The following is a 25305-nucleotide window of genomic DNA, read 5'->3' on the forward strand; positions in this document are numbered from 1 at the left end:
CCGGGATGCTGTGCGAGCAGTTACTACTGATTTTGATAGCTGTTTCTTGTTCTTCGCACAAGGGATATGCAACATTTTCTTATTTAAATGATGCGTTTCAATCTACACGTCAGTCTAGTCACATAACTTCGTCAGAGAAGCACAGGCTAGTGCTGGCAGCCTTCGGCGACAGCACGTACACCTATGTTTATAGCGCGTCACATTGGCACTCATCACTTATTCTGCTGACAATGTAGACACGAAAAAATTGTTTATATAAGAACACCGATGCAAAATCTGAAATATAGAGTGATTTATCATTGTTAGACTTGTTGATTCCCGAGCGCAGATAGCATGTAGACGGACTCGGCGGATACTAGTCTTAAGCTTCGGTGGAAGGGACCAATCTTGAAGCGGGCACACTCTTAAACAAATGTACACCCTTTTGGTTGTAACTTGCCAAACAACAATAATCGTCATCTGTGCTGCTTTGTGTTTCCTTTCTTGAAAACGCGGTGCTCGCTACTTTTCTTTCAAGATTGCTCTGTCATGCTGATAACGCACATGCCGTTAATGACTTGGAAGTACTGGGCTCGCAGCATTAAAGAAAGGAAATGCGGACAAGACAGATGGCGATTATTGTGGTGTGGCAAGATACGACCCAAAGGGTGTAATTTTGCTTAAGAGTTTACCTGGCGAATACTAAAATGTGTGTGTTTGAGCCTCAGAACCTTTTATCTATTATGCTTTAGTACACTAGAAAAAGTGGAAGCGCACGAATCGCCTCAGCTTTGTTATCGGTGCGATAATATCAATCAACGGTAGATTTCGAACTCTGGGTCCGTTCGAGCATGTATGAATGACTTCCGGGTTTCATGTCAACTCCACAACACTATGACAATGGCAACAACTCATAATCATTGGTTGCATACAGACTACAAAAAAATGAGGTGTCCTTTGCGTTTGCGTAGTTTTGTTCAAGAATGTAACTATCCGTCCAGTCAAAAGTTAAAATGCAAAAAGCAGAAGTGATCTTTGGCGTCAAATATGCACGCATAAACAGGGCAGCTCACACACCTTTGTTCCAAGCTGTGTCACGAAATAGACTTCTATAACTTATAGGGGTGTTACTCAAGTTCGCGCGTGCGCACCTGACCCTTCTCTGGATCACACAGCGCCGGCGGAGCGGCAGTCGTTCGCTAGCACTTTCGCAGCAGCCCTAACAGTCAGAGCTGTGACCCCTAACCCACGGTTCGCAGGGAGTTGCGACCACGGCGGGTTCAGGCTAGGGGGGACAGGATGAGTCTCGACCTAGGGTGTTTATTCACCTTAGAGTACAAGTACCAACTGACAAAAAACAGCATACACAAATACGAAACAAAACCACAGCGGCGAAGCGTTCCGCACGCCGGGGGCGAAATAAACCGCGCAATGTGGGAACCACAAAAGAGGCTGATAAGAGTTCAGCTCACCCAGAGTGGATCCGCGCTCGGGGCCCTGGGGCGGTCAGTCGCTCACAAAGGCCGAGCGCAGCAGGGGGACGGCGTGAGGCGGTCTCAGCGGCTGAATTGAGATGCGGCCAGTCACAAGCTCCTCAGCCGAAAGACAACGATGCATCGGAAGAATAGCGGTTCTCCCCAAGCGGCGGAAAGGGAGTCTCCCCGGCTCCAAGAAAGGGAAAGGAGGGAACGGCCCAGGCGTTGCGACCAGGCGCGAAGAGCAGCGGGAGCGGCGAAGGTGCTCTCTCCCCGGTACCCTCCGCGAGCGAGCACGTGATTATCACGTGGCCGCTCCGGAGATATCAGGATGCGCGTGCGATCCCACAAACTCCACGATATAGCATTATTTAGGACAAGAGTCTGGTATCTAGCGATCAGACTGCATAAAGCGTTTAACATTCAGCAGTGCCTATACTACTTGCTTACTGGAACCAGTGCGGTGCAAATGCAATCAGCACAGTTTCAAGTGCATTATTTAGGACAAGAGTCTGGTATCTAGCGATCAGACTGCATAAAGCGTTTAACATTCAGCAGTGCCTATACTACTTGCTTACTGGAACCAGTGCGGTGCAAATGCAATCAGCACAGTTTCAAGTGCAAGCCAGCGAACTGCAGCAAGAGCCAGCACAGATCATTGCGCCCCAGCGTCATAGCAGTGAAACCACCATCTCGTCCAGTGTGACCCAGCTCTTATTCAGTGTTCTCACCGGTGTCTCAGTGACTCCTAGCGAGCGCCAGCACCCCAGTGCAATCCAGTGCCAAAAAATGTGTTGGTTTCACACTGGAAGGCACTGAAAGATGCTGGTTTTTGCAATAGGGATTCCTAATCCATAAGGACATAGCGGGCAACATTGACGAATTCTGCAGCAGTAATGAGAGGGTAGCAGTAGTTGTAATAAAGCTGAATAGTAGTTATAGAATAAAGGTAGTACAATCCTACACTACAACCTCCATTCACGATGATGAAGAAATAGAACAGTTTTATGAAGATGTTGAATTAGTGGTGAGGGAAGTCAGGCACGTACCCAGGATTTTTTTTCGGAGGGGGGGGTAACTTTTCTATGCAAATGAGGGGGGTACCTTTACTAATACAAATGGGAATAACGCCCACCATTCGCCATAAAAACGCATAAACCCACAAAAGAGAAATGAAATAAGGTGTATTTTGCAGGTACACCTGTGCAACACACCTTTCCTTTACTTGGCCAACAAAGAACCACGTGAACTCGCGCAGGAAAAACACTGCTAAGAAGAATGAAGCCCCGACAGTGTAATATAAAGATAACTTTAGTAGAATAGAACTTAAAACAACAGCAATTGACAACAAAGGCACACGGACTACGTGGAGTTGTGTTATTCCGTCAGCCAATCACAGCAGCAAACAAAATCATCATCATGCGGCCTTTTCAAGATGGCGTCGTACTTGATACCTCCGAAACGTCTGCTGTTCTTGAAGAGTCTTTTCATCGGCGGAAGCAATGAGTTGTGCAGCAGACATGGACAAAATGTAAGGAGTCTGAGCAATTCACTCTTCAAAAGCCTGCGGTGCAGTTTATTTCACTGCTGAACCCGTTTTACTCATGAAACTTCACTGCCAACTGAAGTGAAACTTCGCAACAAATAGCTGTAGCGAAGCAAGCATGTTATTGCAGTTCATTGGAGAATTAGGCATTCGCCATTCCACTATAATAGGCGAGGGGAAAGGTATAAAATTACGCGCTAATAATTTCATTGTTGTAGTTACCGCCTTATTTGGGTAAGAGAAAACGTTTGAAGTACGAATTATTTGTGACCTCGTGGAGGAACAGTGGCTGGCGGTTATGAGGGCGTGGCCGGGGCTTCACTGCAGACTTAAGTTGTATCCGACTATAGTAGCGTTTTTTTAATTAGCTCTGGAAGAATTATACAGAAATATATATTCGTGGAACAATCACAGTTCTTTTGGATCCCTCGTATACTGCTCTGACAGAAGTGCCACAACCGACTTGTATTGTTATTTGGGAAGTTACGTAACGATGCATGGCCGCCAGTCGCGTACAACCGCATATGGCGCAGGAAGCTGCGATTCTACACGTACTGCGCCCACCGCGGAAGGTTAGAAAAACACCTACATAAGCATAGCAGAGAAGCGGCTACGTAAGGCGGCTCGAATGATAACTGTAGAAGCATCATTAACACGCGGAATTGTCCTCCACTTCCGACAGCGTTATGACTGCTTCCTCTTTAAATAAAAGATGTTGATTCATTAATGTTTTCACAATCAACGGTAAAATTTGGTAATTTTCGCTTTTCTTTCCTGTTTGGCTGTTGCCTTGGCTCTCTCCCTTAGTAGATCGCTTATGGTAATTTGTCAGCTCCTTGCTACTCTTGTTTCCAGTTGCCCATTTTGGACAAAAACGGTGTACAATCAGGGAAAAATCAGACGAGGTAACGGGTGACAGTCATATTGCTTAAGGGTTTAACGGTTATTGCAGGATTTTATGATGCACGCTGTCTTGCATTATTTTATTTTCCACCTTGTCAAACCCACTCCACCGCTACCAGAAAACCATTACAAGATTGTGTACAGACCTAAAGCCGGTGTGAAAGTATGAAAGTATCAAACTGGAAAGGCGGAGTGGTAGCAAGAGGATTAGCCCAAGCATGTGGAGTCACACCCCAGGAGCTCTACGCCAAAGTGATCATACAGACACAGTGGCAACAAAACTTAATTCTGGCAAGTACCGAAGAAGAGGACTGCGCACTTAAACTAGCGGAAATAACAAGCATCGAAATAGGACACGCAACATACGAAGTTACGCCGTACCTGAAGCCAATTCCGGGCACTGTATGTGGCGTTGTTCACGGAATAGATGAAGGCACCACCGACGAGCAGCTAGTAGATCTACTAGCAATGACCAACACTTGCAAAATCCTCTACGCTAGAATGCTGGAAAGATCGACATCGGCAGTGATCACCTTCGAGGGCCCGCATGTGCCATTCTACGTTAAAGTTGGATTTACGCTCACCCGCTGCAGACCCTACAGAAAGTCAGTCCAGTACTGCAGATCTTGCAGTAAGATAGGACACAGACAAGACGTCTGTCCTAATCCAAACTATGAACTATGTGACAACTGCGGAGAACACAACGCTGATCCAAACAATTACCAATGCGAGCCGAAATGTAAGCTCTGCGGAATGCCCCATGAAACGGTGAGTAGAGACTGTCGAAGGAAGCTGAAACCGGCCCCGCCACCGTTAAGAGTCGGGGAGCGGTCAAGATCGATACAAAGAAGATTGTGGTACCAGGCCAGCGTAGTAACTACCAATGACAACGAGCACATGATGACCATGTCACCATCGCCACAGTCAGCGAATGAGACCGAACAGACAAAAAGATCGAGACCCAAGTTGGGATCAAGATCGAGGGAGAGAGAACAGAGCATCCCCTGGATACCGGCAACGGGCGTGGAACACGACAACACCCAGCGCAAGGTAAGCTGGGCCAACGTCATCATAGGGCACAATCATATGTTGAGGGAAAATAATGGCGTTCAAACCACGATACACTCGAGGTACGAGGACACGATAATGATTCTCCGAAGACAGAACGATGAATTGAAGCGAGAGCTAGAACAGCAAAAGAAGAAGACACAAGAGAAGGAAGCTAGCACTGAAAAACAGCTCGAATACCTCATGCGAGAAATAGAACAACTACGGAGAGAAAAGGGCCAGCAATCGCAAACACCACTACTGCGACCTTCATCCCCACCACCACCATCCTCAGCAACACAACCAAAGCCAGCAACATTGTCGAACCAAGCGGTGATAACCCAGAACGATCTCAAGACACTTGAAGACCGCATCAACGCCAGCGTCACCGCCATGATGGAAACCGCAATGTCCACGGTAACACAGGTTATGCAAAACACGGTAGCCCAGATGATACAGACTGGGTTCCAATCTCTCAAGAGCGAAATGGACAACCAGATTCAGGCCCTACAGAACAAAATGACTCAATCGGGAGAAAGTTTCAGTCAACGCATCCACATGCTAGAAGAAAGAGATAATACTCGCAAGAAGCCTAAGTACCCTGTGAGAGAAGCCAAGATCATGCAGACCCTAGGCGAACAAGATGGCGAGGCTAACTAAAGAGAAAGATGACTACAAGCAACACCCACGGCTCAAAATTTGGCAATGGAACTGTCATTCTATCCGAACGCAGTTTAACCCGGACATTATAGCCTTACAAGAAACTGAAGCTGAAGACTTCAAGGTCAGTGATTACCTCACTCACGTCACCGACGGTAAGACGAGGACAGCAATCCTGGCCAAGAAGGCCATCAACGCTCAACGACACGACATCCAACACCGCATCGAACACACCCTCATCGAAATCGTACCCGAGAAAAAACAGCAGCAAAGCCTCTTTGTGTTAAACGTGTACAGCCCGCCAAAGGACCAACTAAAGGATCTAGACAAGCTAATGCGAGAAGTGAAGACGCTGAGCAAGGATAACGGACTGATAGTTGTTGGTGATTTTAATGCTCCCCATGTGGCCTGGGGATATGCGGCCTCAAAGAAAAAAGGAGAAGATGTGCACAACGTAGCCCAACAACACCTCCTCACGCTACTCAACGACCCGCACACACCCACGTGCATCGGAAACAGTGTATCTAGAAACACCAGCCCCGATCTCACATTCGTACACGGACTGAAACAGTATGAGTGGAGCTGCATTGACGAGAATCTGGGTAGCGACCATTATATAGTGCAAACGATCATCCCCCACCACAAAGCGACGATGAAGATTGGAAAAGCCAAGATCATGGACTGGCAGGCCTTTCGCAAAGACGAGAGCGCCATTAATGTGACGATAGACGACATAGAAATATGGATCAGAGGAGTCGTGGAAAGAGCCGAGAAGCATACGAAGACAATCCAGCTGTCGCAAGTCACCCCTGTGGTCGACCCCCACTTACTCCACCTGTGCGAGGTGCGGAGGAGACTCGCGAAACGCTGGCAGCGTAACAAATGCAACCGGAAACTCAAAATTCGAATCTCTAAGCTGATTAAGGAAACGCAAGAATACTCTGAACAACTTGAAAAACAGAACTGGTGCGAAACATGTAACAAGCTTCAAGGGACCTTAAGCAGCAAGCGCACTTGGGCGGTACTCAAGACACTCCTATCAAAGAAGGAGAACAAGAACGCCGCAAAACAGAAAGTGCAGAGACTTATACACAACCACCCGGGGAAAGAGGAAGACGCCATCAAAGAAGTGAAGGAGAAGTTCTTCGGTACAGAGCGGAACATAACTGTAGATTCGCACTTTGACGAGTATTGAGGCAAACCAAATATAGAACTGGATCGGTCCTTCACAGAAGCAGAAATCGAGAGGGCCTTGAGCAAGCTCACCCGCAACACGGCACCGGGGTATGACAGAATAAACAACAAGACACTCCGGAACCTTGACGGACCCTCTGTAGACGCACTCTTAAAGTACATCAACGAGTGCTGGGAACGCGGTAAAGTACCACCGGAATGGAAACATGCCGAGAGGTAACCATGATACCTAAGCCCAACAAGCCCATTAGCGTGCAGAACCTTCGACCTATATCCCTCACCTCGTGTGCTGGTAAACTCTATGAGCACATGGTGCACAACCACATGATCGAACATCTCGAAGACAACGGACACGTCCCAAACACCATGTTTGGATTTAGAGCTCACCTGTCCATGCAAGACGTGTTACTGCAGATCAAAGAAAAAGTCATCGACAGACTGGACACGCACAGCAAAAGAGCCATCCTCGCACTTGACGTGAAAGAAGCTTTTGACAACGTGTCACACGAAGCCATACTGCAACATCAAAGCTTTTCTGAAAGAATGGACAGCCACAGTGGGGATAGGCAACTTGTGCTCTGAGAAATTCGACATACCGTGAAAGGGAACGCCACAAGGCTGTCATTTTGCCGATGCTATTCAATCTAGCAATGAGCTCGCTACCCAAACAACTGAAGCAAATAGAAGGGATTGGTCACGCAATATATGCTGAAGACCTCACCATCTGGACTACGGGAGGGTCGACAGGTAAACAGCAAGACACTCTGCAAGAAGCGGTTGACACAACAGAGAGGTACCTGGAAGCATGTGGACTGACGTGCGCACCAGAAAAGTCAGAGCTCTTGGTGCTAAGAAAGCGCACAAGAGGCCGACAACCGCAGCATACACCAGACCCGGAAGTAAAGGTGGGAGGCATCATGATTCCGCAGGTAACGAGGCTCCGCATCCTCGGACTACTTTCAAGGGGGGGGGGGGTCCCCCCCCCCCCCCCCAGGCCCCCCCTTGGGTACGTGCCTGAGGGAAGTGCAAACTTGGTATACTCTAGGCATGGGCGACTTCAGCGCAAAAGTTGGCGAAAAGCAGTCTGGTGAAAAAACAGTTGGCAACTTCAGGATCGATTATAGAACACTATAGGAGAGATACTGGTAGAATTCATGGAAAGGAATAAGCCCTGAATAATGAATACCTTCTTCAGGAAGCGTAGCAACAGAAAGTGGACCTGGAGAAGCCTTAATGGAGAAACAAGAAATGAAATAACTGTCATACTTTCTGCCGATCCCAGCATAGCGCAGCATGTAGAAGTATTAAGTAGGATAAAATGCAGTGGTCATAGGTTAGTGACGTCTAGGATTCATCTCAATATGAAGAGAGAAAGAGTAAAATTGGTCAGGAAGAAACAGGCCAACCTAGACGCATTAAGGGTAAAAGCAGTCCGATTCAGGCTGGTACTTGCAAACAAATATGCCGCCTTATAACTAAGAGATGAAGGTGACATAGAGGTAATGAATGAAGCCACAAATAGGATGGCTTCAGAAGTAGCAATTGAAGTGAGAGGTAAGGCACCAAGGCAACCAGTAGGTAAGCTCTCCCAACTAAGGAAGGACATAATAAAGAAATGACAAAGTATGAAAGTGTCCAACTCTGATTAACAAGGAGAAAGTGAGGGATAGTTGAAGTTATTTATTTATTTATTTATTTCAAGTACCTGCAGCGCCCGAAGGCATTATTGCAGGGGGGAATATACAGTGTACATAAGGTCGACAAAATACAGAACTGGTCAACCAAAAAATAACACAACAATAGAAAAATTCACGCCACTATATGCTCAGCAGAAATGCTCTGAATGATGCTTCAGTGTGACAATCAGCAATTTCCTGCGGTAGCTGATTCCACTGTGATATTGTGTGTGGAAAAAATGAATGCTTGAAGACGTTTGTTCTACAAATGAGTTCTCTTATTTTTAAATAGTGGTCACTTCTGTGAGATAAGAAATGAGGAGGTAAAAGGTAAGTTTCTCTATCTATTTTAACCAGGCCGAAATAAATTTTAAAAAGCATTTCCAACCTCATGTTTTTTCTGCGTGTGCTTAATAATTCCCACCCCAAGTTGTCCTTAAGTGCTGTAATACTAGAAGTAAAGTCATAGTTATTACAGACAAAACGGGCTGCGCGGTCTTGTACATGCTCGAGCATATTAGACAGAGTTTTGGTTTGCGGGTCCCAGGCCATGCAGGCATACTCTAATATGGGTCTTACGTTCGAAAAATAAAGTAGTTCTTTAATTTTGGGAGGAGCTAGCCGGAAGTTGCGTTTAACAAAATTTAGCATTTTACAGGCTTTCGCTGTAACATATTCAGCGTGCTTAGTCCAAGTTAAATTCGATGAGAAATAAACACCAAGATACTTATACTGAGTTACTCGCAATAGCTGGACATTGTCTAATGTATAATGAAATAGATATGGATTTTGTTTACGTGTAAAGGACACGTACTGACACTTACTGGGGTTTAAAGACATTTGCCACCTAACACACCAGCGTGTTATACAGTCCTAATCGCGTTGCAAACACTCGTGGTCAGTGGCAGACCTAATGCAGTGATAAATCACACAATCATCCGCATACAGACGCACTTTGCATGACACAACCTGAGCAATGTCATTGATGTAGGCCAAAAACAGCAATGGCCCTAAAACAGATCCCTGGGGAACTCCCGATGTAACATCAACATAATCAGATTGTGAGCCATTAACTACAACACGTTGCATGCGTTCTTGTAGGTAACATTTAATCCAATCAAGCAATGAAGGAGAGATACCGAGGGATGATAGCTTATACAACAGTAAAACATGGGGAACAGAATCAAATGCCTTTCTAAAATCTAGAAATATACAGTCAGTCTGTATACCGAGATCGAATGAATGAAAAAGATCGTGGCTGAATTCTAGGAGCTGGGTCGAACAAGAACGACCAGACCTAAAACCATGCTGATATTTGCTAAAAAAATTATTGTTTTCTAGATGTTTTATTAGGGAACTGTATACAATGTGCTCCATTGTTTTACTACACACACTAGTTAGAGAAATTGGCCTGTAGTTGGAGACAATATTTTTTGGGCCACTTTTATGGATTGGTACCACGTTTGCAACTTTCCACTCCTTAGGTAAACAAGAAGTACCTAACGATTTCTCAAAAATAATAACCAGATAGTGGACGATTGTCTCAGAACAAGCCTTTAACACATAAGAAGGTATACCATCAGGACCACTTGCAGAAGAAACATTTATATTGTCAAGTAACTTAAGTATACCACCATGTGTCACGACCAGTTCCGGCATAGGTTCAAACACATTGTCGGGAATAGGCGGTAATTCATTCTGGCAGGGAGTTGTGAAAGATGATTGGAAATAAAGATTGAAGCAAGAAGCTTTATCGACATCATTAGTAAGAAGTACACTACCGTTTTTTAAGTTCGGGATACCAACTGATTCTTTGCTAATCGTTTTTAAACACTTCCACATTTCTTTCGGGTTATTTTGTAACTTTGGGCCCAATGCTAAGAAGTATTCTTCCTTAGCAACCTTGTTTTTTACTTTTATATCTTTTCCAAGGGTTTTTAGCAATACAAATACAGAAGGGTTACGCTGCTTTCTATAAGCATTCAGAAGGCGATGTCTCTTTTTAATCAATTGCTTGACTTCCCGAGTAACCCAAGGCTTATCACTACGATTTTTTGCAGACAAATGTTTCCATGGAACATGTGTGTCAACCAGGTGCTTTAGTGTGGAGGAAAATGTATCCCATAGGGTATTGCAATCTGCGGACTGAGCTAAATGACTGAATTCCTGCAGGAATATAGCAAGATCATTAGACAATGAAACATAATTGCCTTTCTCAAAAAAGTATGCCTTCCTTGGGTGATCATGTGCACATGAGAAGGGGACAATCTGCACATGCGCCACAATGCAGTCATGGTCACTAATACCGGGAATTACGGCGTTATCAGTCACAAGCAATGGCTGGTTTGAAAAAAGCAGATCTAGGACAGAAGAGCTATTCGGACCATACCTAGTAGGTTCAGTAACAAACTGATAAATGTCATTGGTAACTATTGCCTCGCGAAATGCTATAGACAGAGCGGAAGAATTGGCAAGGACAGGCTTATAGTGAACCCACCTCACGCCAGGCATGTTGAAATCACCGCCAACAATATAGTCATTATTTATTGTAGAAAGAAACTCGGATAGGGTTGTGAAGGTCTCGGGCGATGTGGATGCGGGGGAACGGTAAAAGGAGCCAACTGTCAGTAATTGCCCAGTTTCAAATCGGATATTGCACCAAACTGACTCAGGACAATCAGTTCGGATTAACACGGGAGATGATTGCAAGCACGAGTCAACAAGTAGAAAGACACCACCGCCATGCGCATTGCGATCGGAACGGTAGACGTGAAAACCAGGCGGAAATACTTCGGAACTACCAATAGCTTCGTCGAGCCAAGACTCCGTACCTATAATCACGTGGGGTTTTACTGAAGAGGTCAGAGTAGCAAATTCATCAGTTTTGTTTTTTACACTTCTGCAGTTCACGACTAAAATGGTAAGCTCTGAAATTGGATGAGAGGAACGTCCCGTGCGCACACATTGCTTTGAGGACTTATTGTTCGGGTACCGCCCCTTCTGCTACTTTTTCAATTCAACAACAATATCCTGAGTTCCATCATAAACGTAGCACTTCTTATCAATGAGTAGCTTATCGTATCGACGTTTGAAAGAGCAATTCAATGTTTTTGCATAACTTACAAGTTTAGATCGCGCAAGCCTGACGTCAGGGCTGAGATCCTCACGGATCGCAAAGTTAGTACCCTTGAGCCTGATACCACGAGATAGGATACGTTCCTTATCCTTGAAGTTAACAAACCTTATAATGATAGGTCTGTTTTTGCTTCCGTGGGATTTACCAAGCCGGTGAGCACGCTCTACACTTTCTGGGGTAATCTGTTCATCCAGTTGCATTTCGAAGAAAGACAGTACTTTTTCCTCCGATACAGACCATGTCTCATCGGTTGAATCATGCAGGCCAAAAATAATGAGGTTGTTTCTTCTGGATCTGTTGCTCTCGCTATCAAGTGACGCCCTAAGCTTCATCATATCATGACGAAGAGCGTCGAGAGCGCACGGAGCTGAGGCTGCATTGAGCGTATCAATCTGTTTGAGAGAACGCATATCAGTTTCCAGAAGATTCACCCTGCTAAGAAGGGCCTGGACTGACGTATTCAGCACATTTTGTTGTTCTTTAACAACTTTTATTTCTTGAAGAAACCTCGCCTGATTCGTTTCCAAGCCTTTAACAACTTCAAAAATTTCCGTGATTTTGGCACTGTCAGAACCTGTAGGTGCAGCATTGGTTCTAGGGCCAGGGTTACTCTCGATATCTCCCGAGAGCATTAACAGAACACTCGATACAGCATCAATAGCAGAAACCAACCCTACAAGGCACTTTCGCAAAACATATAGAAAGTTGGTGGGGCACGACACCGCTACTGTACAACGATTAGAACTACGATAACATTTAGCAGGTTGTAAGTAACTGACCTGTGCGTAGAACGGGTGTGAGAACATAGCCAGAGCAATGTCGTGCCCCGGACGCTCAGCTGACAAGTGCTGCTTATATATCCGCCCCTCGGATCGCGTGACGCTGGAAGGCTTTGGTTGCCAGGTGAGAGCAGATGTCGCAGTCAGTCTTGGATGCTGGCACGGAATTGGCTGGGAGCGGTGAAACTCAGCCAGAACATCGTCATCGATGAAGCTCGTCGAAGGCCGCACCAGTGGCAGGGGAATGCCCGGCGTAGCGAAGCCCCGGAAGGAAGCTTTCAGGAGGGACAGCGCCAAGACCTGTGCGTAGAACGGGTGTGAGAACATAGCCAGAGCAATGTCGCAAAGTGAGAAATGTGAGAAAGACTGAGGAAACAGTAAAAAATGGATGCAGCATGAAATCAATGAGAAGAAAACTTGGCGCAGGACAAGGCAAGATGTATGCACTGAAAGATAAGCAGAGTAATGTCATCAGCAATTTCGAAGATGCAGCTACAATACCTCCATTTTATGTAGTACATAATGAACAGGTTGCAGAGGCTCCTTCTATAACTAGCGATGAAGTTTGAAGGGAATTGCAAGACGTGAAACGGGGAAAAGCGGCAGGAGAAGGTAGGATAACAATCAATTTAATCAAAGATGAAGGAGACATGCTTGAAAAGTCTTATGTCTTAAAATGTCTTATGACCTTAAGCTTCCCAGAGAACTGGAAGAATGCCAACATTATACTAATCCACAAAAAGGGAGACGTCAAAGAATTTAAAAATTATAGACCCATTAGCTTACTTCCAGTATTGTATAAAATATTCACTAAGATAATTTCCAAAAGAATAAGGGCAACACTTGATTTAAGTCAACCAAGAGGCAGGCAGGCTTCAGGAAGGGATACTCTGCAATGGATCACATCTATATCATCAATCAGGTAATCGAAAAATATGCAGAGTACAACCAACCTTTCTGTATGGCTTTCGTAGATTATGAAATGGCATTTAATTCAGTAGAAATACCAGCTGTCATAGAGGCGTTACTTAATCAAGGAGCACAGGAGGCATACGTGAATATCTTCGAAAATATCTACAAAGATTCCACAGCTACCTTGATTCTCTACAAAAAAGTAGAAAGATACCTATAGAGAGAGGGGTCAAGCAAGGAGACAATCTCAATGCATGCTCACTGCTTGCTTGGAAAAAGTATTCAAGCTATTAAACTGGAAAGGCTTAGGAGTGAGGATCAGTGGCGAATATCTCAGCAACCTTTGGTTTGCAGATGACGTTGTCCTGTTCAGCACCACTGGGGACAAATTGCAACAAATGATTGAGGACCTTAACAGAGAAAGTGTAAGAGTGGGGTTGAATATTAATATGCAGAAGACAAGGATAATGTTGAATAGCCTGGCAAGGGAACAAGAGTTTAAGATTGCCAATCAACCTTTAGAGTCTGTGAAGGCATACATTTACCTAGGCCAATTACTCACAGGGGATTCTGATCATGAGAAGGAAATTTACAGAAGACTAAAAATGGGTTGGTGTGCATATGGCAGACATCGCCGGATCCTGACTGGAAGCTTACCACTATCATTGAAAAGAAAGGTGCACAATCGATGCATCCTGCTGATGCTAACACATGGTTCAGAAACTTGGAGGTTGACAAAGAAGCTCGAGAACAAGTTGAGGATCGCGCAAAGAGCGATGGAACGAAGAATGTTAGGCATAATATTTAATATTAAGAGACAGGAGGAAAGTGGTGTGGATCAGAGCGCAAACAGGAATAACCAATATTCTAATTGACATTAGGAGAAAATAATTGAGCTGGACAGGCCATGTATGGTGTAGGAGAGATAACCGGTGGACCATTAGAGTTACAGAATGGGTGCCAAGAGAAGGGGAGCGCAGTCGAGGATGGCAGAAAACCGGGTGGGGTGATGAAATTAGGAAATTCACGGGCGCAAGTTGGAATCTGTTGGCGCAGCAGGTGTAATTGGAGATTGGAGGGAGAGGCCTTCGTCCTGCAGCGGACATAAAATAAGCTGTTGATGATGATTATTATCTAAAAAATCTCAAATATTAAAATGAGCATGTTGGCTGCAAACGAAACATTATCCAGAAAGACGAGGTGACACAAACATGCTTTGCTACTGTCAGTAAAAGTCTTATTCAAAATGCAAAACGATATAATAAAAAAAAACGAGTAACCATGCACAGAGCAAAGCCAGTGCAAAAAAAAATAATAAACATGTATTTAACAAGGCAGACAGGTTAACTTTTTTATTTTTCAAGCAAATGAAGAGTTCACTACAAATGAAGACAAATTCATTGATGCAGTCATCTAAAGACTTCTTCATATAAATGCCTCTGCACCTTTCAGTGTGCACTGTCCATGATGCTCTTGCAGAATTTCGGTATTTTCGCTCGCCAATGAGCACCTACAGTCATAAGATGCCTGGCAAACTTGAATAGGGTTATGCTTTGTTCTGCTGTGACCTGAAGTTTATGTAGCACTCCACTTTACTGTGTGAAGCATCCAAATATGCTTTACTGCACATCATTGGAATTTTTCAAACCACACAGACCTCTCAGAACTGACGGATGAAAATTGGGAGACCTAAAGCTTCTCTTGCATTTTATCTACATTGTATCTATCAAGCTTATAGCAAATTAAGCTCATGCTTATAATCAATTCTACATATTTAATTAACTTTCCCGGGGCTTTCCTTAGCCTCATTGTCTGTTACTAAAACTGAAGTGTCCCGTTCGCCTGATTCTTCTTGCTCATAAGCACAACATTGCTTATATATATCTGTACAATACAAATGTTCCAATGAGTTGTTTTTCATTTCATGGCAGTTAAGCTATCTGTGGCAGATTATTTTCTTTCAACTAGCACTGGCCTGTTTTTCAGAAGGATCAATAATGCATTCCGTGGATAGGACTTCTTTATGCAGGGTTCACTGACAAGTTGGTTCCTCAGCCTTTGATTTTACTACCTTTCAGCCCAAGCTGGAGGAGCGGCTCAGGGACATTGCTATAGCCACGAGGAACACCAAAAAGAACAAAGGGATGTACAGGAACATTCTTATGTATGGACCCCCTGGTACTGGCAAGACACTCTTTGCCAAGGTAAGCTCTCAACGACTTGACTTGCTTCGCAGGTGTTTTTTCCAAGCATCATGTCCGTGACATGACCTAAATAAATATGAGCCCCCCCCCCTTTTTCTACAAATTGCCATAGTGGCTTAGCTAACTCATAGGCACAGCTTGACTTTTGTGTTTAGGCCCATGCTTTCTCACATATTTCTTACTTTTTTGTCACTCTGATATAAATCTGGCTAATTATTAAAGCTCTGTTTAGGGGACTTCTATGGTGCATTGTTTTACATATCGGTGTTTTCAGCTACACCTTATGTAATCGAATAATAAACAGTTAAGCCTTGATATAATGAAGTAGGTAAAAATGGCCATTTGCTTTGTTATACCGAAATTAGATCGTTTATGCAAATAGGTACAGTCACTGGTGGATCTTCTTTTACAGGGAAGGGGCCACAAAATTTTCCAAATTTATCAGGCAACTGGAAAAAGCAAATTTTAAAGAGAAAAAAAAATAATTTTGTTGAACTTGAGGGTTGGCAATGAAAGATACGGTTTCATGCCATGTTGACAATATCTTCTCATCGATGGTACAAAGCGAAGCTTGCCACGCTTTTGTGTCCACTCAGACCTCGTGGCTAAGACAGTCGAACCCACTTATAACGATACCGCTTTTAACAATATATCGGTTATAATAATGAAAGGCTGCTGCACCGTCAACTTTTGTATGTTTTCTATGGGGAAATAATCCGCTTACTACAATGCCCCCATGCCTCATTATCAGTCATGACGAAGTCTGGCTGCTTGGTGTCCATGCCGGAAGGCAGGGGAATGTGGAATCCCTGAAAAGAAAAAAGAAAGTGAAATGCGAGCCGCTGCACGATGGCTGGGCATACCAATTGCCGCCGCGCACTTTTCTCCGTGAGAGATGCACGCCAGCCTCGTACGCATCACTTCCATCGCCCCTCCACCCCTCCAAACACGAATGGGCTGCACCCACAGCTCTGCACTGCACCACCTTCTGAAACGCGAATGGACCGTGCCAACTGCGCTGACAACGCTGACAGCGCTGCTCCCAGATTGCTCACTGGGCCCTCACAGTTGGTTCTTTATTCTATCGCCCTCATTCTGTGCAATTCTGCTAATGGATTAAGTCCCTTGTGTTTGTCTTTGTTTGTTGCGTCGAAGTCGTTCCTGGCCACGTCTTTCCTCAGCCTCGTTTGACTCACCACCGAAACGGAAGATGACTGATCCGCCTGCTGATCATCGGCAATGCACGACGTTGCCAGTGAAAAGAAAGCACACTGCTATAGATTTGGTAACAAAGTGCTTATAACCAATGAGGCGATCGTCGCGAACGTGCTTGCATCTGATAGCAACAGTGATAGCTACGACGGCAGCGCTGATGTGGTAGGGCAGGCTGCCTCAAAATTGTCCCTGCAGGAGGTCCTGTAGATGATTCAGTCCCTCATGGGCTTGTTATTGCGAGGGACCTTCCGCTTCACTTACATGGAGCATCTGGATGCCTTGGAGAAAGGTGTCGGCAAACTTTGCGTAAAGCAAGCAAGGCTGACGAACATGCGGTTTTCTCGTGCAAGCCAGCAGGAAGTATGTGGCGAGATGCTTGTGGGGATCACGTCCCAGCGTTTCTTCTGGATAAAAGGCACCTTCTGGAGCCACCAAAGCGATGCCTCGGCGGAGCTCATATGTCACTTGCTACCCGTGACCCCTCTTTGCAGTTGTTATAGCAGTGCCATTCTCGAACGCCGACAGCCGCGGCTTGTTAGCAACATGCAATCGGTGTGCTCAGGAAGCAGAGTTAAACAGTTAAACGTATCAACTCAATCAGAAGCCGGATAGAGGAAGGTGGTGAGGAGAACTGGCCTCCCCACCATTATATTTTGCTCAGAACAGCTACGCAATCACCCATTTTGATTTTTTATTGCGATAGTGATTAGCGATAGCGATTATATGGACACTCCAGGCCTATTTCTGCCGCTGCTGTCGCCGTCGCCGGGTTGTTCCATATAAGTGAAAGTGTGTGAGGGTGAGCTGGCGAACGCGGTTCAATCTCGCATGCGCAAGCGAGGAACGCTGCCCAGATGCGTACCCTCTTTTGTGGCATGCGAAGCAGGGGGATCAGGCAAGAAAGGAGGGGCGTTCTTCTCCAGCGACTGCTAGGGTACTTTGATATCCTCCTTGAACGCCACTCCGTACATAGTGAAGACAACTGCGGCGACTACCGCAGCGTTGGCCATGTGAATCACGGACGCCATAGTAGACACCCTTGGTGGACGCCGTAGGGACGCATTGGCGGCACTCGTGTGTCTAGAAATTGGTCTGCGACGTGGCCAAAGTGCATGCCCGCACGGGCCTCATCTTCAAAGCGATCTGTGATGTTTGCAGAGTGCGCGCAGTGCCGGTAGCTTCGTATGCGCTGTGCTTTCAACGTTTCGTTCGCGTTAAAGCAACAGCTGCACGGAGGACAATTGGCTCGCGGCTCCTGCCGCGATTCCTAACTCCAGCGTTTCCACTGACAGTTTCCGCTGTCACCCAGTGAGATGTGTCCACATTTGCCTGTGCACGCATGACACCATGCTGGTTAATTTAGTTAAAACACGTTGACAGGCTAGTTGGTTTGAATCCATGATAGAATGTGCAAGCGTGACTGAACAAGGACGTCGAAAGAATCAGACACACAAAGACAGCGCTGTCTCTGTGTGTCTGTTCCTTTCTACATCCTTGTTGAGTCATGCTTACACATTCTATCATTGTTAATTTAGTTAGTAAGCGAATGTGTACAAGTCTATACGGCCGATAAAACTGTCATCCTTACATCGCACAGCTATCTACTAATTTGATATCGCAATTGGTGCTTCACCTTTTGGTCGGAACTGCAAATTTTTTTCATGCAGCCCGGTTATCACAATTATCAATTATAACAATGGAATTTTTATGGTACTTGGATATTGTTATAAGTGGGTTCGATTGTAGTGTCGCCTGCAGTAGGATGACGCTGCTGTAAAAAGCACTGGCTGTATGAAGCGAATGCTTCATCTACATCTCGCTTCAGTGCATCTACAAAACTTTAGATTGCAGGAAGACGGCGCACACACGATGCCAGGCCATTTCAGATAGCCCAGTCTTTGCACATGCGGCAGTTTATCTCTAAAAGAAGGCACGCAGGCAGTGTGTGCACTCAGCCATGCCGACAGCCACGCAGCCACGACCTGGACTAGAAAAGGAGACGCGCACTAACATTTGCGCAGAGCATACAATGCGCATTAATAATCGTGTTTGCAAAGAAATACATCGCTACAGGGTGCGGGAAGGTCTGGAATTTCAATTCGAATGCCGTTTACCCTTTCCCTCGCGGCAACCACACTCCAAGCCAAACAGTGATGTAGTCGTGTCCCTGTGCCTACACAGTCGTGTCCGCAGTGTGACGTCGCTCGTGGTGACACGTGACTTCGAGAATTATTCAAGGCAACATATGTTATTTGTGTGGTCTGTTGCTTGAATTAACAAATTGAAGTTTAGAGAATTAATAAAACAGACAAACAGAATGTCTGCATGTTTTTTGTTTTACTTCGCTCGAAGCAAGACAGAAGTACTTCCGCTTCGTCTAGTCTGCTTGTTCCCACAGTTGTGCAGCCATGTGCGCAGGTATCGAAACTATACCATTTTCTACCGTGTTGCAGCGCGTGATCATGCTCTGCGATCCAGTTGTTCTGCCTCAGTACTTGTGTAGCACTGAATTATACCGCTAGTCATGTGTCCTTGTGCACAACGCACAAAATTGTGCGCTGCGCGAAACGAGACATCACAACAGCTCGCATGCAACGCCGTCAGTAAAAGTGTGCAACGCTGAAAAAGAAGAAGGCAGGGCTGGTGGCAAACGCACGGAAGGAATTTCACTTGCAGAGGCTAGACGGGGCGAGTGGAGAGTGTGTCTCGCTATGCAATGGCGCTTGCCTTCTGAAATCATGGGTTCGCGGCGCTGAAATATTTCTATTTCTGCTATTAATGAGCCGATTTTAAATTTTTTTTCAGCAGAATGCTTTCTAGAGGACACGTAACAACTTCCAGCATATAACCAAAATTTTCTGTGGGGCCTGTGAGCGGCGCTTTAAAAAGATTTGCGGTGAAAGTGGAGCCGTCAACCAGGCCGTGGTGGCAGAATACCGAAGCAATGATTTGATCTCTCCTCCAAAACTACAGCCCTGAGGACATTTTTAATTGCGATGAAATGGGCTTATTCTTTAAGATGCTGCCGGATCGTTTGCTGTGTTTCTCAGGTGACTCATGTTCCGGAGGGCGGCACAGCAAGAAAATTGGCAGTGGCTTAGCTCGGCTATGCCAGGATATACGTAGCGAAAGCTGAGGCATAGCGTGGTTAGCCTTGGTTAATCTTGATTGCAAGTCCAGGTTAGTCTGGTTGTCTAGCTATGTTGCGACGTTTAGCCAGTCATTCGGCGCACTGTTCGTCTGTTTCCTGGGCGATTCGTTTCCTCTTCATCTCCTTCCGATGTCGATTCCAGGCCTCCTCCTGCTTATCAGAATTGTCACCGTCCATACTGCCGCCTCAACTGTGGTTGCGGCGCACGTGAGCTCTTCTTTTCAATCCTCCGACATGTTATCAGGCATGCGACGCAGCTGGTGAAGTGAGCGGAGGCGAGCGCAACGACGAGGAACGCGGTGTGACGTCACGCCAAACGGCGGTGGAAAGGTGCGGTGCTGCGCAGCGGCGGAACACTTGTGGCTTGGTGCTACTAGTGGCGCTTGTGCAGCAGTGACTAGGGAGCGAGAGAGAGAAATATCCATGGCGAGGCGTGCATTGTGACGTCATGTGCCTCCTCGGAGCACCGCCACAGCGAAATCGCAAGTTCGCCGCCAGTAAAGCTCTCGCTTTAAAAGAATTACAGTTATGGTTGGCGCAAGCATGACCGGCACCGAGAAACTTCTATTCCTTGTGATTGGAAACTCCCGAAACCCTAGGTACTTCAATGGCACCAGAAACCTGCCAGTATGGTACGTGAGAAATTCAAAGGCATGGGTTACGCAATCATTCTTCGAGGATTACCCGCGCCCCTTGGACAGAATGTTTTGATCCCAGCAATGCCATATGGTGATTTCTGTTGACAATTGTGCAGCACATGGTGCTGTAGACAATCTTCAGGCCATCTGGCTGAAATTTTTTCCCCCGAATACCTCGAGTGACGTAACTGTTTGATGTATGTTAAACAGTTTCGTTAAACTCTTGCCTTTGCTTCGAGTTGTTGACAAATTCGACTTCGGCCTAGTGTCTCCTAGCCGCCTGGTTAGCTCAGATGGTAGAGTGGCTGCCCCGGAAAGGCGGTGGTTCAGGGTTCGAGTCCCGGACCAGGATGAATTTTTCTTCAACTGCGAGGCTTTTCTTTCGAGGTACCTGTATGGGTTTCCTTTGTAGCAACGACTACGAATGGGTGGATGTCTGATTTTCTTAGTTAAGGGGTAACTGTACCAATCTGAGCCCAATGTACTAATTATTTATAAGCCAAAATTTAAAATTAGACTGCATCTGTCACAAATTTGGCATTATTGGGATGGTTGCTTTTGAAGTAAGGTGGCATATCATGAGTTGATGTTGAAATGTGCACTTATGTCTTTTTCTCGCTGCATGTGCAGAGTTGGTAACAATTTTACTGCCATAAAACCCTGTGTGCCTTCACGCATTGTCTTGCTCTTGATTGCAGCGCCTGGCTACGCACTCAGGCATGGAGTATGCACTCATGAGTGGTGGTGACGTGGCTCCAATGGGCCGTGAAGGCGTGTCTGCAATTCATAAGGTCTTCGACTGGTCTCAGACCAGCAGGCGTGGGTAAGAGGAGATCATGTGCTCGTATTGGAGTGGAAAAATTTTCATTCTGAGTAGGTTTTCTTTTTTGAAGATGTTTTAACTGACAAAGCAGAATTCTCCAAAACACAGTTATAACAAGGTTATTCTTCGACGGATATTAAAGCACTGGCCAAAGATACGATGCGGACGAGTCAGGCATCCACGAACGTAGCCTACTTACAAGGATTTTAGCATTATATGCAGTTATTTCTGTAAGTTATGTGCACTGATTTTTTTTATTTCTGCCTGGGCTGTTGTAATTGGGGGTGCAGGTTATATGTAAAAAATATGGTAGTTTCTCATAACGGATGCACAAATAATATGAGGCAGACAAAGAAAGGTTTGAATGAAATGCATGGGATGGGATAACTTGCACATCATGACTCAGAGAGCAGGGAGACATACAGGGTGAGGTGGCTTCATTTTGTAATGTTATAGACACAAAAACTACTACTGACGTTGTAGTTCTGCGGAAACCCGCAAGGTGGAGAGAAGTAATTAATAAAGGGAAAATCAGACATCCACCCGTTCGTAGCAATTGATACAAAGGAAACCCATACGGGTTCCTCGAAAGAAAGGCCTAAGAGTTAAAGAAAAATTCGTCCTGGTCCGGCATTCGAACCTGGGACCACCGCCTTTCCAAGGCAGCCGCTCTACCATCTGAGCTAACCAGGCGGCGAGCAGATGGCAGGGCGAATTCGAATTTTTCGACAACATGAAGCAAAGGCAAGTGTTTGACGTAGAAGAAAAGTGTTTGACGTAGTCGACAATTGTCGACAAATTCGACTTCGCCCTGCCATCTGCTAGCCGCCTGGCTAGCTCCGATGGTAGAGCGGCTCCCCCGAAAAGGCGGTAGTCCCGGTTTCAAGTCCCGGACCAGGACGAATTTTTCTTCAACTCTGAGGCCTTTCTTTCGAGGAACCCGTATGGGTTTCCTTTGTAGCAATTGCTACGAATGGGTGGATGTCTGATTTTCCCTTTATTAAAAACTACTACTAGTTGGCTCATGTACTGTTGAATGCTTGCAATGCTATGTTGAGGACCTGGCTTATAAAATCAAATAAGCGCCACTGAGAAGAAGAGGCTTGGTACTAAAAAAAGAAAAAAAAGAAGTACTTCATTGCTTTGGAAGGCTGTGTTATGGTTCATGACTAGCAGTCATGTCCCTCATAGTATTTTGATTAGAGAAATGAAGTTCAAAATTCTTGTTTACTCACTTCTTTAATTTCCATGTGTCATCTCTGTGCTTTCTCATTAAGACAGCAGCTGATATTTAATGTCCAAAACCAGTTTCCACTTGCGTTGACTGTTGTAGAATTTCATCTGTTTCTGTTTGAATAATTTCCTACATGGTTAAATATTTAGACAGGCCAGATCGTGTTGGAGCTAGTGTTTTCTGTTCGTTATTAACCTTTTCATCATTTTTGTTTTCCTTAGAGTACTGCTATTTGTTGATGAAGCTGATGCATTCCTCAGGAAACGCAGCTCAGTGAGTGTCCATAGCAGCCTTCCAAACTGGTCTCTTTGCATGCCCTTGAGGCCCATTTTGTAGTTTTTAGCGTTTGTTTTCATGCCCTTTATTGTTTCTATCTTTTGTACAGGAAATGATCAGTGAAGATCTTCGGGCCACTCTTAATGCTTTCCTGTATCGAACCGGAGAGCAGTCAAACAAGTGAGTAGCAGCATTCCTCTGTAAAGATTTGACCAATGTAATAGGTAAACAAGAGATGCTCCAAGAACTTGAAGCATCTGTCAAGAATTTCTCGCTCCACCTACCGTATTTACTCAATTCTAAGCACCCCCTTTTTTTCACGATCGCGATGCCCAAAGTGAGAGGGGGGTGCTTAGATTCGAAAAATCTAGAATTACCCCCCTCCCTCTTTTTGCTGTGACATCACGACGAGACGGGTATGAGAAAGAACATTTTATTTTGCAAACATGCAAAAGAAAAATCGGTGCAGACAGTGAACCCACCGCTTGTGTCGGATGCTCAGTTACTATAACTGCCACTCGAGTTCGTCGCACCGCTTGAACCGCCCCTCTCGGTATCCCACAGCAGGTCGTCTTCCGTTCCGTCGAAGTGATTTGTGATCGAGCACTTCTTAAATGATTTGACCACAACGTCCACTTGGACCCGCTTCCAAACGTCCGAAATGCACACTGTGACGGTTGATGGGGACGCTTTCTGCAGCGTTCGCCGTACAGTCTGGCTGTACGGCGTACTCGCGTCGCGGACGCCGTGCCACCTCGGCATTCCGACGGCTCCGGCTCGATGACAGAGGGAGCAAGTGCGCTTGGCGGCTTTGGCTATGCGCTCTTCCTAACAAATAGGGGGGGGGGAGGGGGGTGCTTAGATTTGCATGCAAACTCCTTCCCAATTTTTTCGCGAAAATAGAGGGGGGTGCTTAGAATGGGGAGGGGGGGGGGGGTGCTTAGAATCGCGAAAATACGGTATATCATTTCGTTTTTTTGCAAAATATTGTAGTGTTGGTGACTCATAGGTGTCTCAAATGTGGTGGTGTTGCACAGGTTTATGCTAGTCCTGGCCAGCAACACACCTGAGCAGTTTGACTGGGCCGTGAGCGACCGAGTGGACGAGATGGTGGAGTTCCGTCTCCCCGGCCTAGAAGAACGGGAGCGTATGGTGCGACTCTACTTTGACAAGTTTGTCCTCCAGCCAGCCACTGAGGGCAAGAGGTGAGTGTCACCACATCCACATGCCACAGTAGTGCCATTTAAATGGACTATGCACTATGCCCTTCACAACGAACGACTTGCCATAGTGGCTTAGCGGCATTCTCCTGCTGGGCACAAGGTTGTGAGTTTGATTCCCAGATCTAGCAACCACTTTTTGATCGGGATCGAGGTGGGATGCTAAGATGCTCATCTAGTACTGCGCATTCATAGTATTTTAAAGAACTCTTGAGTTGTCCAAATTAACTGGAACCCTTTATTATGATGCCTTTTCACAGTCGCTGTGTTAGCACCATATACCAGCACCAGCAGCGCCTCTGGGCCACATGCTGACCGTGGTTGTATACTTCGTTCCCAGGCACACACGGCTGCTCATTCTACACGTTTTGCACATGCACAGCCTTTGGAAAAAACACGCTTTGGTTATGGTGCCAGAATTCACAGCTCCAGTGAATTACGTTACATTATAAGCAGACTATTTTATTGCTGAAAAACAGGAACGGACAGCAAGAACACTGAACCATTGGAAGAGCTCTGCTGCTTCTAGTTATTGCATGCTTAGCCTTATTTATTTTCATTGTGCAGATAACAATGATTTAGCAAAAAGAAAAAACCAGCTGTAAACACATTTTGCTAGCCTGTACGAACTGGCCTAGCTTACCGCTTTGTTATAGTCATTTAGCAGGGCTAGCAGGCCACAAAATATTCTTTGTAAGTGTTGGTTGCTGCTGTTTTTAATCTTGGTTCTATGGTCTCCTCTTTTTATCTATTTTCAGAACAGTCAAATATAAAGGAAGTTATGCTGTATCTTGTTTTATTTATGGTAGCAAGTATAATATGGAAGCCATGAAGACTGAATAATTGTCATAACTGCATATTGAAAGCAAAGCGTTTCTTTGCGAATCTCACCGGGTCTCGTAACGCTGGCGGCAGCCTGGCTGTTCCCTTGGCGAATAGGCCAACCAGTCACAGTGGAGTACACGCGCCGCTGGGTTCCTTGCACCAGGACCAGATGGCGTTTGTCTCTGCACATCTGCAGAAGTGGTGGCGCCGACCGTACGGGGTAGAGAAGAAAAAAATGCAGAAAGCTCGCCTTCGCGCATCTGCGGCTGCACACTAATGAACAAGTAAACGCTTATGCATTTAGCACTATGCATTGTTTAATAATTACGCACAATTCACAAAATCACATGCAGTAGGTTTGTGTGAAAAATGCAGTAGCTTGGTGTAGTCCTTGTTTGCAGTATTTTTTGAG

General features: G+C 45.5%; 1 protein-coding gene across 1 annotated transcript in view; it reads left to right on the top strand.

Moving 5' to 3' along the window:
• Positions 1–25305, top strand: part of bor (ATPase family AAA domain containing bor) — a 45257-nt gene that overhangs the window by 14379 nt on the left and 5573 nt on the right. The window contains exons 8-12 of the mRNA XM_050169753.3: positions 15386–15511; positions 21214–21338; positions 22794–22845; positions 22958–23028; positions 23886–24053. Coding sequence (XP_050025710.1) covers positions 15386–15511; positions 21214–21338; positions 22794–22845; positions 22958–23028; positions 23886–24053 — 542 coding nt within the window. The remainder of the gene's footprint in view (positions 1–15385; positions 15512–21213; positions 21339–22793; positions 22846–22957; positions 23029–23885; positions 24054–25305) is intronic.

The sequence above is a fragment of the Dermacentor andersoni genome, chromosome 3 (genome assembly GCF_023375885.2).
Source record: "Dermacentor andersoni chromosome 3, qqDerAnde1_hic_scaffold, whole genome shotgun sequence".
Taxonomy (NCBI): Eukaryota; Metazoa; Arthropoda; class Arachnida; order Ixodida; family Ixodidae; genus Dermacentor; species Dermacentor andersoni.